The sequence below is a fragment of the Sciurus vulgaris genome, assembly GCF_902686455.1.
Source record: "Sciurus vulgaris genome assembly, chromosome: 1".
NCBI classification, from domain to species: domain Eukaryota; kingdom Metazoa; phylum Chordata; class Mammalia; order Rodentia; family Sciuridae; genus Sciurus; species Sciurus vulgaris.
The window spans coordinates 116,407,956-116,417,941 of NC_136461.1; the positions used below are offsets into that span (position 1 = coordinate 116,407,956).

The window sequence follows — 9,986 nt, forward strand, 5'->3', positions numbered from 1 at the left end:
AAGTAAGGCAACAGTCAGGAGTCAGAGCGGGGGAGTTCCCAGCCTAATTCTCTTCCAGCACACAGGCCTCCAGCACCATTCCCCCCCACTTCTCAGTCGCGTGATTGCCCAGTTCGCAGCCCTTCCATTGGTCGTCCGTCACAGGGCCCCATGCTCATACGAGGGCCAGCAGCCAATCAATGCTTCTCATCTCCTCCCAGCCAGCCGCGCTAGATCGCGTAGTCGCTTTCTCTCCGCGGCACGCCGGGAGTTGTAGTCCACCTTTCGTTTCTGCCAATAGCGACGGGAGACCGAGAACTACTTGGCCCAGAGAGCCAAGCGCCGAGCGCGTTCAGGTTTTAGGCATACCCCGCCAACAATCTAGATTAAACAAGAGCCGGCATACAGGAGCAGGTGAGAGAGGTCGCGTTTAGGTTCTGGAGGCCGAGGTCTGGGATCCGGCCTTACCTCTAGTGGTACTGTGAGGTACTGCAAGCCCAGCCGGTTGTGTCGGAGCTTAACATTTTGGGGGGTGGTTGGCCAGACTGGCTGGCCTTCTGTGCCTGCGGAAACTTCCGAACTTTGTCTATGTACTTTCCTGAAGCACCCAGTATGCCGGGGTCCGGGTTAATTTCTGCTGCGAGGCTTCCCCGCCTGGCTGGGGTTGCTCCCAGGCCATCTGTGCAATCCCAGCCCTTCTGTGAGGCTAGGGATGTCCAGTTGCCGTGCTCCAGACCGCATGTCCCTAGCATCCATGGGTTCCAGTCCCAGGTCTTCCTTCCTTGAAGTTTAGCTTGGAGTTGGGCCCTACCACTGCCGACAAAGGGAGACCTTTTTATATTTGGCTGTACCTCTACTTAGCTATTTTCCTACCTCCAGAGCCTCAATTTGGCTTCTAGAATTATAGAGTGGCTTAAGGGTTCTCCCAGCCCCTAGTCTTGGGGTACTGTGTTCTGTACCGCCTCCTCCTCCAGTCTTGTCCTCACAGCTTTGAAGGCACTCAGTTTTCGTCGTCTTATTTTAAGTGACGACCTGTTGGGTCTCAGTCACCCAAACGTACTTTTTCTTTTCTTCATATCCTTGTTTGTATAATTGCCCCCAAGTTTAGTCCACAAGAGTACAGGGCTTTCTGGGCCAATAGCTAAAAAATTGGTTTGTGGGTGATAGGGGGAGCTGCCACCATGCATCTGCCTTTGGTGCTTGCCCCTGCAGGGAGTGCACAGTACCCCCTCCCTATGCCACCCCCACGATGCCCCTGTCCCGCTGGCTGAGATCTGCGGGGGTCTTCCTGCTGCCAGCCCCCTGCTGGGCGCCCAGGGAGAGGTGGCGGCTGCCCTCCCTGGTGCACGGGTGCCCAGTCCCGGGGGCCTGGCACAGTGCCCGCTGCTGGTGCCAAGTGTGGACAGAGGAGCCTCGGTGAGTGTGGTTGGGGTGAAGGGTCTCGGGGAGGGGAACACCTGATCAGGTTCCTCATTTTTCCTTCCTTTTCTCAGAGCACTTTACTCCTCTCTCAGAATGAACGGAGACCAGAAATCAGATGTTTATGCCCAAGAAAAGCAGGATTTCATCCAGCATTTCTCTCAGATAGTCAAGGTGCTGACTGAAGATGAGATGGGGCACCCAGAGACAGGAGATGCTATTGCTCGACTTAAGGAGGTGAGGGATTCATGACCTGAGGAAACAGGACCCTTTTCATATGTGTGGAATTCAGCTGGGCTTTCAGGGACATTTCTTTTTTTTTAAATTAGAGCATTATAATTATACATAGCATTTGAGTTCATTGTGACAAAATTATACATATAAGAAATTTGATTTCAATCCCCATTTCCCCCTTGGGGACACTTTTGACAGATGCAGGAGAAGACTTTCACCTGGTTGACTCTGGAGTGGGTGAGGCCTAGGCAGATATACTTATTCAGGCAGATTTTTGGCTCTGTATAAAGTGGGCCTTCCAAACTGCTTTGCCTAGGTGTGGGGGCCTCACCTGGTAAACCTTTGATTTTTGTGTCCTGAAATCATAAGATGCTGTTTTTTTCAGACAAATGGGAGGAGGCAGTTTGAGGTGTCTGTATTCTCAGGGACCTGTGGGATGTTACTGTGCCATCAGAAACCTTTGTTCCAGCACATGAACTATTGCTATAATATTTACGTTGCTTTCCCCCCCCCATTCCTTTTATTCTCTAGAAGTATCTAGTAAATTGTTTTCATCAGTTGCCATCTGTCTCATCTGTTTGAGGAGAACCATGGAAAAGGGGAAACTTTGTGGACATTGGGATGGGGACTCAAAGGGAAGGCTCTCCTTAATAGTACTGGTTGAAAACAGGGCTACAGAAGGCATAGTGAGGGGCCCTGACAGGAGGCGACACCATTGGAGAATTAGGAGATGGTTGTCCCAACTTGGGTCTCTGAGTTCTCTGGCTAACTTTGGAGGGCCTGGTCTTTAAATACAGGATTTTCATTTGGAGATGGATTGAATTCTGGGTAGAAGGGTGTGACTGGGAAAGCAACAGTGGGTTGTGAAAGGGAAGTCTAGGGAGGTGCGATGGGGCCAGGATCTGAGCAGTCCAGCCATTCCCACAGCAGGCAGTGTTTTCCCTGCATCCTGGGCTTGGAGACAGAACTGAGCTTGCACCATGGAGCCGTTAAACTTACTGGGGAATACAATGCAGAGTATATGCCTGGGCATTGGGGAACTCTTCTAGCTGTGGTCTGGAACTTTGGGACAGGAGTAAGAAGTAGGAATCCAGGTGCTTCCTGGAGTGGGAGTTGGGATTGGGGAGAGTGAAGTTAAGTGGTTGGCGGTGGAAGTTGCTGTGTGAACCCTGATGCCCTGTCCCTCTCCCCTCCATTCCAGGTCCTGGAATATAATGCCATTGGAGGCAAGTACAACCGGGGTTTGACGGTGGTGGCGACATTTCAGGAGCTGGTGGATCCAGGAAAACAGGATGCTGATAGTCTCCAGAGGGCCCTGACAGTGGGCTGGTGTGTGGAACTGGTGAGAGGGGTAGGGGAAGGGCAGGAGAAGAAGAGGTTCCCTAGAGTTGGGGATAGAGGAGGGACGAACCCAAAACTTGTTTCTGGATTGTGTTTATATTTCTATGTCTCTAGTGTGTTGTAGCCAAATTTAGGCAGAGTGAATTACTCCAAGAGATAACTGGTTAACCTTTGAGGGCAACCTCTTGCCATTAGGTACACAGGATTTGGCAGAGAGGTGTTGGCTTTTTCCTGTGAGCAAACAATAGCCATAAAAGTAACATAGTTCTTCCAAAAGATTATTGTGAAGTAGAAATTGAAAATTAGCAGCCCACTAAAAGATTTTGAAAATGTTTACAACTTAAATCCCCTAAATTTAACATAGCAGATGCTTTGCTTTAAATCCAGATTTCTGGCATCACTTGGAAAATCATAAGATCCAGGTCCATGTTCATGTATAGCAGCACCTGGCTGAAGGCATGTCATGGCTGCTTCTCCAAAACATGGTACATGCTCTCCTGTGTGTGACTGTTCTCCTCTAGTCCCTGCATCTCCTTGTCTTCTATCCTGTTCCTTGAAGGTGTATGTTTCGCTAGCCTGGCCTAGAGGGTTAATTAGTGGCAGGGGGACTGGATGCCAATAATACTATCCAGGGCATATGCCATATTCAGGTATCCCTAACTGTCTTTTAGATGTCCTTTATGAATTTTTTTTTTTCTAAACACCCAGGATCCAATCAAAACTAATGCATTACAGAAAACCAATAAACATTGAGTTCAATCCCCAGCACCACAAAAAAAAACAAAACAGAACAAAACAAAACAAACCAGAAAACCAACAAACAAAAGAAACAAACAAAACCCAAACTAACGTATTGCATTTAGCAATTTTTTTTTCAGTCTTTAATCTAGAATAGTTCCTTTACCACAGTTGACTTTTTCCCTAAAGTCTAGGCTAGTTGGTAGAGTGGTGCATAATCTAACATCTAATTCTTACCTTTATGTGTGAATAACTCCCCAGTGCTGAGGTTCTACCCCTGTAGATACTCAATTTAAGTGACAGGACTCCAGCACTGGGATTTTTGTCAAGTTTCCTTGCAGATGGGGTTAGAATCATTGATAGAGGCAGAGATTAAGAAGGGGCCACAGAAGGAATTCCCTAGGAGACTGTCTTTGGCTGAATGGTGATGGCTGAAACAAAAATTGTGCTTGTTGTCCTTGGAAGCAGACAGTGGTGGGTGGCTCCAGAGAACCATGACACTCCAAATAAAATAAATACAGTGTAAAGAAAGCCTCTGCCCCAGTGTGTACATCCATTCTGCTCCCCTGGGATAAGATCAGCATTAAAGGTACAGATTGATGCTTCCTCCCTGAGGGTCTTTCCTGGAACACTGGCAGTGACGTCAGTGGCCCACACCTTAGTTGATGGGCATTGTTTCCTGCTTCACCAACAGGGTGGAACCATCAGAGCACATAGGATCAGGATGGGGTAAAGTTTTAAAAACTACATCTTATTATTGTTATCATTTTTGCAGTACTGGGAATTGAACCTGGGGATGCTCTACTATAGAGCTACATCCTGAGCACCGTATTTTTTATTTTGAGACAGAGTTATACTAAGTTGGCAAGGCTGGTCTCAAAGTTGTGATCGTCCTGCCTCAGCCTCTTGTTGCTGGCATTACAGGTATGCACCACTGTGTCTGGCAAAAACCATGTCTTGAAAAACTGCTTAAGAAAATAGTGGCCTGATAGCAGGAAGAATCAAGGGGTAGTTAGATAGTTCCTTTAATTTGCTTAGTAGACAAGCATTTAGGAAGCACCCATTCTGAGACTAGTGCTGTGCTGCTAGGCCATGGGAATGCCAAGAAGAAAAACATGTTCCCAAAACTAAGGAGTTAATGGTCTAATTAGAAAAGCAAGTCAGGATCGATGTGGTGACTTTGCGCTCTCCTGGGCCGGGCCAAAGCCGCGCCAGGCTAGGGACGGACGTTCATGGCGAACGGGACCGCTCTTCTCGTCCTGCCCGCGGGCCTCTCGCCTCTCCTCCCCGTCTCTTGGCGGTGTGTGGAAGGCAGGGGTGCGGAACCCGGCCCCGACCCCGCCCTGGGGTCTGCTGACGCAGCGGATGCTTCTCGCTTGCCACCCTCTGTCGGTGGCCAGGCCAGGCCGTGTGCGTGTGGCCCTCCCTCCGCCTTGGGGGGAGGGCTGCCGCCGCGCCGCCGTGGCGTGTGAGTGCGCCTCTGCCTTGGTCCTCCGTGGTGCTCCTGGAGCGGTCCGGGTTGTCCCTTGAGGTGCCTGAGGCTGAGCCGGCGTGTCGCTGCTCCTCTTCCCGGCACTGTTCCCGGCTGAGGTCGCTGCCTCACGTTTGGTCTCCCCCAGCCCGTGGGGGTTTCCGAGACAATTGCTCATGCTGACATCGAACTTGACATCCTCCTCTCTCAGCCGGCTTGGAATGCCAGGACATTCGGCTCTCTGTCCTTCCTTCTGCAAAGGCGTGGCATGAATAGGTGATGGTGTTGAAGAAGTGGAACGTTTTTCTCCTGCACCGCTGCCAAATGTCAAGCCTGTAGTAGGACACATCTGTTCGTCTCAAAGTGGAGGGGGAGCATTCGTGAAGGATCTTCGAGGAAAACCATGGAATAGGAGGGAGTCCCAGAGACCCTTCCAATGAGACACCTCTCTCTCTCTCTCTCTCTCTCTCTCTCTCCCTCCCTCCCTCCCTCCCTCCCCCCCCCCTTTTCCTTTTCCTTTTCTTCTGGGAAACGAGACCCCCCCCCCCGAATTTAAATAAAGAATAACAAACAGAAAAAAAAAAAAAAAAAGAAAAGCAAGTCAGCTGGGCACATTGGTACATGATTGTAATCACAGTGACTAAAGCAGGAAGACCACAAGTTTGAGGTCAGCCTCAGCAACTTAAAATAAAAATTATCTGTCTCAAAATAAAAATAAAAAAGGACTGAAGATATAGTTCTGTGGTAGCTCCCCTGGGTTAAATCCCCATACTAAAAAGAAGAAAGAGAGAGAGAAAGGAACCAACAAGAGAGAAAACCAACAAGTACAGGTACCTTTAGGGAGGCTGGCACTCAGAAGGGTAAGACTTTGCTGATATTTGAGTATTTAAAGGTGTTTATAGTTCCAGGGATTCAGATTATTAGGAGGCAGATTTCAGTTCCATTCAGTTAAACCTGCACCCTTAAATATGCTACAAGAGTAAGACTGTGTTGTGTCCCTGGTCACTAGAATTTTTTTTTTTTTTTTTTTTTTTTTTTTTTTGCAGTGCAGGGGATCGAACCCAGGGCCCTGGGCTTGCAAGGCAAGCACTCTACCAACTGAGCTATATCCCTGGCCCTAGGATGTTTGAACAGAGTGTTGGATGATGTAATAGTGTTCAGCCTTCTTTTAAGAGTCACAGAGGTAGCTGTGTGCGGTGGCACATGCCTGTAATCCCAGTAACTTGGGAGGCTGAGGCCAGCCTCAGAAACTTAGGCCCTAAGCAATTTAGTGAGACCCTGTCTCAAAATAAAAAATAAAAAACAGGATGGGGGTGTGGCTCAGTGGTTAAGTGCCCCTGGGTTCCATCCCTAGTACTAAGGCAAGAGGATCAAAAGTTCAGAGCCAGCTTTGGTGTCTTGGTGAGACCCTGTCTCAAAATAAAACATAATAAGGGTTGGGGATATAGCCCAGTGGCAGAGTACCCCTGGGTTTAGTCACCAGTGCTGGGGAGGTGGGAAGTCTGGTGAAGTCAAGTTGCATGCAGAAATCTTTTTTTTTTTAACTTTTTTTCTTTTAAAATTTGTTAGTTTTTTCATTGATGAAGAGATCTTCCTTTAAGTGTTCATTGGGATTTTTGGCAAGTTAAGAAAGAGTAAGCTACATGAAGGTGTTTCATAATCTCCAACACCAGTGACAGTCTAAAAGGCTGATTAGAGTTGTCAGAGATGTTTTCTGGACTCTTACCCTGTAAACAAGAGTGTTAGTTCTATGTTTATAGGTGGGGTGTCTGAGCCAAATAGGTTGTGTAACTGAAGTCCTCAACCTTCCCACCTAGATCTTCCTTTCCAGCTGACAGTAACTATCAGAAGCAGTAGCTGTGTCCCTGGTAGGAGGCACATAAAGGACCTAGGGGGTCTTAACTCTTCTTTCTTCTCCTAGCTGCAGGCTTTCTTCCTGGTGTCAGATGACATTATGGATTCATCCATTACCCGCCGGGGACAGCCCTGCTGGTATCAGAAGGTACTGTGGGTGGGAAGGTTGCGGTGGACATGGAGAGAGGCCACAGGGAGGTGGTTTCATCCATCCTGATTGAGGTAACCATTCTTGGTATGAATCGAGAGATTGATTGCTCACTTTTCTCTGGGCTCCTAACAGCCAGGCATAGGTTTGGATGCCATCAATGATGCTCTGCTTCTGGAATCCTGTATCTACCGCCTGCTGAAGTTCTACTGCCGGGATCAGCCCTACTATTTGAACTTGATTGAGCTCTTCCTGCAGGTGTGCTGCAGAATGGGACCCAGAGCCCAGAGGCTTCCCATAGTAGCCTTGGCCTCTGGAGGGATGTTCTCCTCTGCTGGTTTCAGGCATAGGAGATGCTAGGGTTGCCTGGAAAGGGACAAGAAGGAAGAGGATTAGGAAGGGTGGTGGTCATGACAAGGGCTTCTTTGTTCCTGTATGTTTTGAAGAAGTAAAGGACTGTGTGTGTGCATGAATGTGGGTCTTGGGTTTCTCTCTCTCCTGCTGCCTTTGTGATTCTTCCCAGAAAGCAGGTTCTGGGCTTGGGATATAGGTCCCAGCATATCAGGGATCCTCATATGTGGAGAAAATCTGGCTCATAGACCATCTTCCTCTTAGTGTTCCTATCAGACTGAGATCGGGCAGACCCTGGACCTCATCACAGCCCCTCAGGGCAATGTGGATCTTGGCAGATACACTGAAAAGAGGTGAGGAACCATGGGTGGAACCATGTCTGGAGAGTGAGGGTGGGCTTGGAGTGGGGATTGTCCTGAGGCCTTTATCTTCTCTTTCAGGTACAAATCCATTGTCAAGTACAAGACAGCTTTCTACTCCTTCTACTTGCCTATTGCTGCTGCCATGTACATGGTGAGTCAGCTGTACCCTCCTTTCCTTGCTCACATAGGTATTGAGATAGGAAGGCAGAGACAATACAATTTGGACAGTTGGTTCTCCCATTGAATGACTGCATGGCCCTGAGTAATCCATTTAATCTCAGCTGCGAGATGGAGATAAAATTCTGGCCTTACAGGACTGTAAAGATGAACTGAGGCATTTGAAAGTGCTTATCTCCTAATAGGGAAACTGTGAATCCCAAATTGGGAGTTTGGGCAGGACTAGGGAGGAGATAATTCAGGTAGAGAGGGAGAAGCCTGGATTCAAAGGCAGTCAGGATTAATTTATCCTAAACTTGGTTCTCCAAGTTTTCTTTTCATCCTGAAAGAAGCTGGAGGTGGAAAAAAGTTAGGAAGGGGGATCAGAATGACTGAGACCTGTGAAGGAAGAGAATCTGTGGGCCTCCAGAATGAATTCTTCCTTGTTATGACTCCCAAGAAGACCTAGTCAAAAAAAAAAAAAAAAAAAAAAAAAAAAAAAAAAAAAAAAAAATGGGGCTGGGGAGATAGCTCAGTTGGTAGAGTGCTTGCCTAGCAAGCACAAGGCCCTGGGTTCAATCCCTAGCACCACCAAAAAAAAAAAAAAAAAAAAAATGGGACAGAGCTTGGGCCATTGGTCAGGAATTCCTAGATCAGGAGGCGAAGAATGTCTGAAAGGAGAGATAATTTGGTGACCCCAGTAGGCAGGACCCCACTGGAGGAAGTATCCAGGAAGGTGAAGGCACCTGTAGGGTTTGGGTCATTCATCCTCTTCCCTTATAGGCAGGCATTGATGGGGAGAAGGAACATGCCAATGCCAACAAGATCCTGATTGAGATGGGAGAGTTCTTTCAGATTCAGGTAGGCCTGAGGCAATGGCAGAATGGGAGGCCTCTTTTTTTTTTTTTTTTTTTTGGTATGTGCTGGGGGTGCATGCTTGGCAAGAGCCTTACACTGTACCCAGGCTCTTCATTTCTCCTCTTCTGCCTCCTGCCCAGGATGATTACCTTGACCTCTTTGGTGACCCCAGTGTGACTGGAAAGGTTGGCACTGACATCCAGGACAACAAGTGCAGCTGGCTGGTGGTTCAGTGTCTACAACGGGCAACTCCAGAACAGCGTCAGATCTTGCAGGTGTGGGAGAGGACCACAGGTTCCCTGAACTGATAAGAAAGGGAACAGGGCATTGGTTCTTGAGTGAGGCAGTTTTGACACCCCCCCCCCCCCTTTGACAATGCCAGCAGATTCTTTTTCATCATTATAACTTGGTGAGTGTGCATGTGCTAAAGGGTTCTATAGGGTGAGGCCAGTGGTGCTGCCAAACCTCATACACACTGCACAGAATAGTTCCCCCAAATGAAATCACCTGGCCACAAATTTCAATTGTACCAAAGTTGAAAGACCGCAGAATAGAGGAAACTGAGGCCTGAGCCAAAAGCCCAACGTTTGGGATGGGGATGAGAAGCTTGGGATCTGAAATACCTGGAGATACTTGAAAATGGAAGGCAGGAGTAGAATGTGTGAATATGTGGAGTGGAGAAACCTTGGAGGGTCAAGGGAAGATAAAGCCCATTTTCCTGCCTACAACCCTTTCCAGGACAACTATGGGCAGAAGGATGCCAAGAAGGTAGCCCAGGTGAGGGCACTGTACGAGGAGATGAATCTGCCAGCTGTGTTCTCGAAGTATGAAGAAGACAGTTACAGCCACCTTATGAGTCTCATCGAGCAGTATGCTGCGCCCCTGCCCCCCACCATCTTCCTGGGGCTAGCCAACAAGATCTACAAGAGGAAAAAGTGACCTAGCAACTGCAAGGACAGGGAGGGTGGGCTCTCAATAAATTATTGTCTAACCTTCTGGTGGTTCTGTTCTTGCTCCAGCTGGGTGCCTTGCTCTGTCCAGAATCGGCATGGGATGGTGGGGGTGGGAGCGGCAA

The 9,986-nt window shown here is 48.3% G+C and overlaps 1 protein-coding gene across 2 annotated transcripts; it reads left to right on the forward strand.

The window, feature by feature from the left end:
• The first annotated feature begins 442 nt into the window (after window positions 1–442).
• On the forward strand, window positions 443–9,898 carry FDPS (farnesyl diphosphate synthase). Of its 2 annotated transcripts, none has more exons than XM_079104673.1 (10): window positions 443–465; window positions 1,473–1,635; window positions 2,834–2,974; window positions 7,104–7,184; window positions 7,320–7,442; window positions 7,800–7,888; window positions 7,976–8,048; window positions 8,837–8,914; window positions 9,052–9,186; window positions 9,650–9,898. In XM_079104673.1, the coding sequence occupies exons 2-10, from the start codon at window positions 1,495–1,497 to the stop codon at window positions 9,848–9,850; spliced, it is 1,062 nt and encodes a 353-aa protein (XP_078960799.1). In that variant the 5' UTR covers window positions 443–465; window positions 1,473–1,494; the 3' UTR covers window positions 9,851–9,898. The 2 variants fall into 2 exon arrangements, with proteins under 2 accessions (XP_078960799.1, XP_078960798.1); XM_079104672.1 differs by lacking the exon at window positions 443–465 and adding an exon at window positions 563–1,395.
• Window positions 9,899–9,986: the final 88 nt, after the last annotated feature.

Coding starts and splice junctions, on each gene's coding strand:
- FDPS (XM_079104672.1), top strand. CDS start 1,229: ATGCCCCTGTCCCGCTGGCTGAGATCTGCGGGGGTCTTCCTGCTGCCA. Junction 7,185..7,319: donor AGCCCTGCTGGTATCAGAAG/GTACTGTGGGTG, acceptor GGCTCCTAACAG/CCAGGCATAGGTTTGGATGC. Junction 7,443..7,799: donor TGATTGAGCTCTTCCTGCAG/GTGTGCTGCAGA, acceptor TCTTCCTCTTAG/TGTTCCTATCAGACTGAGAT.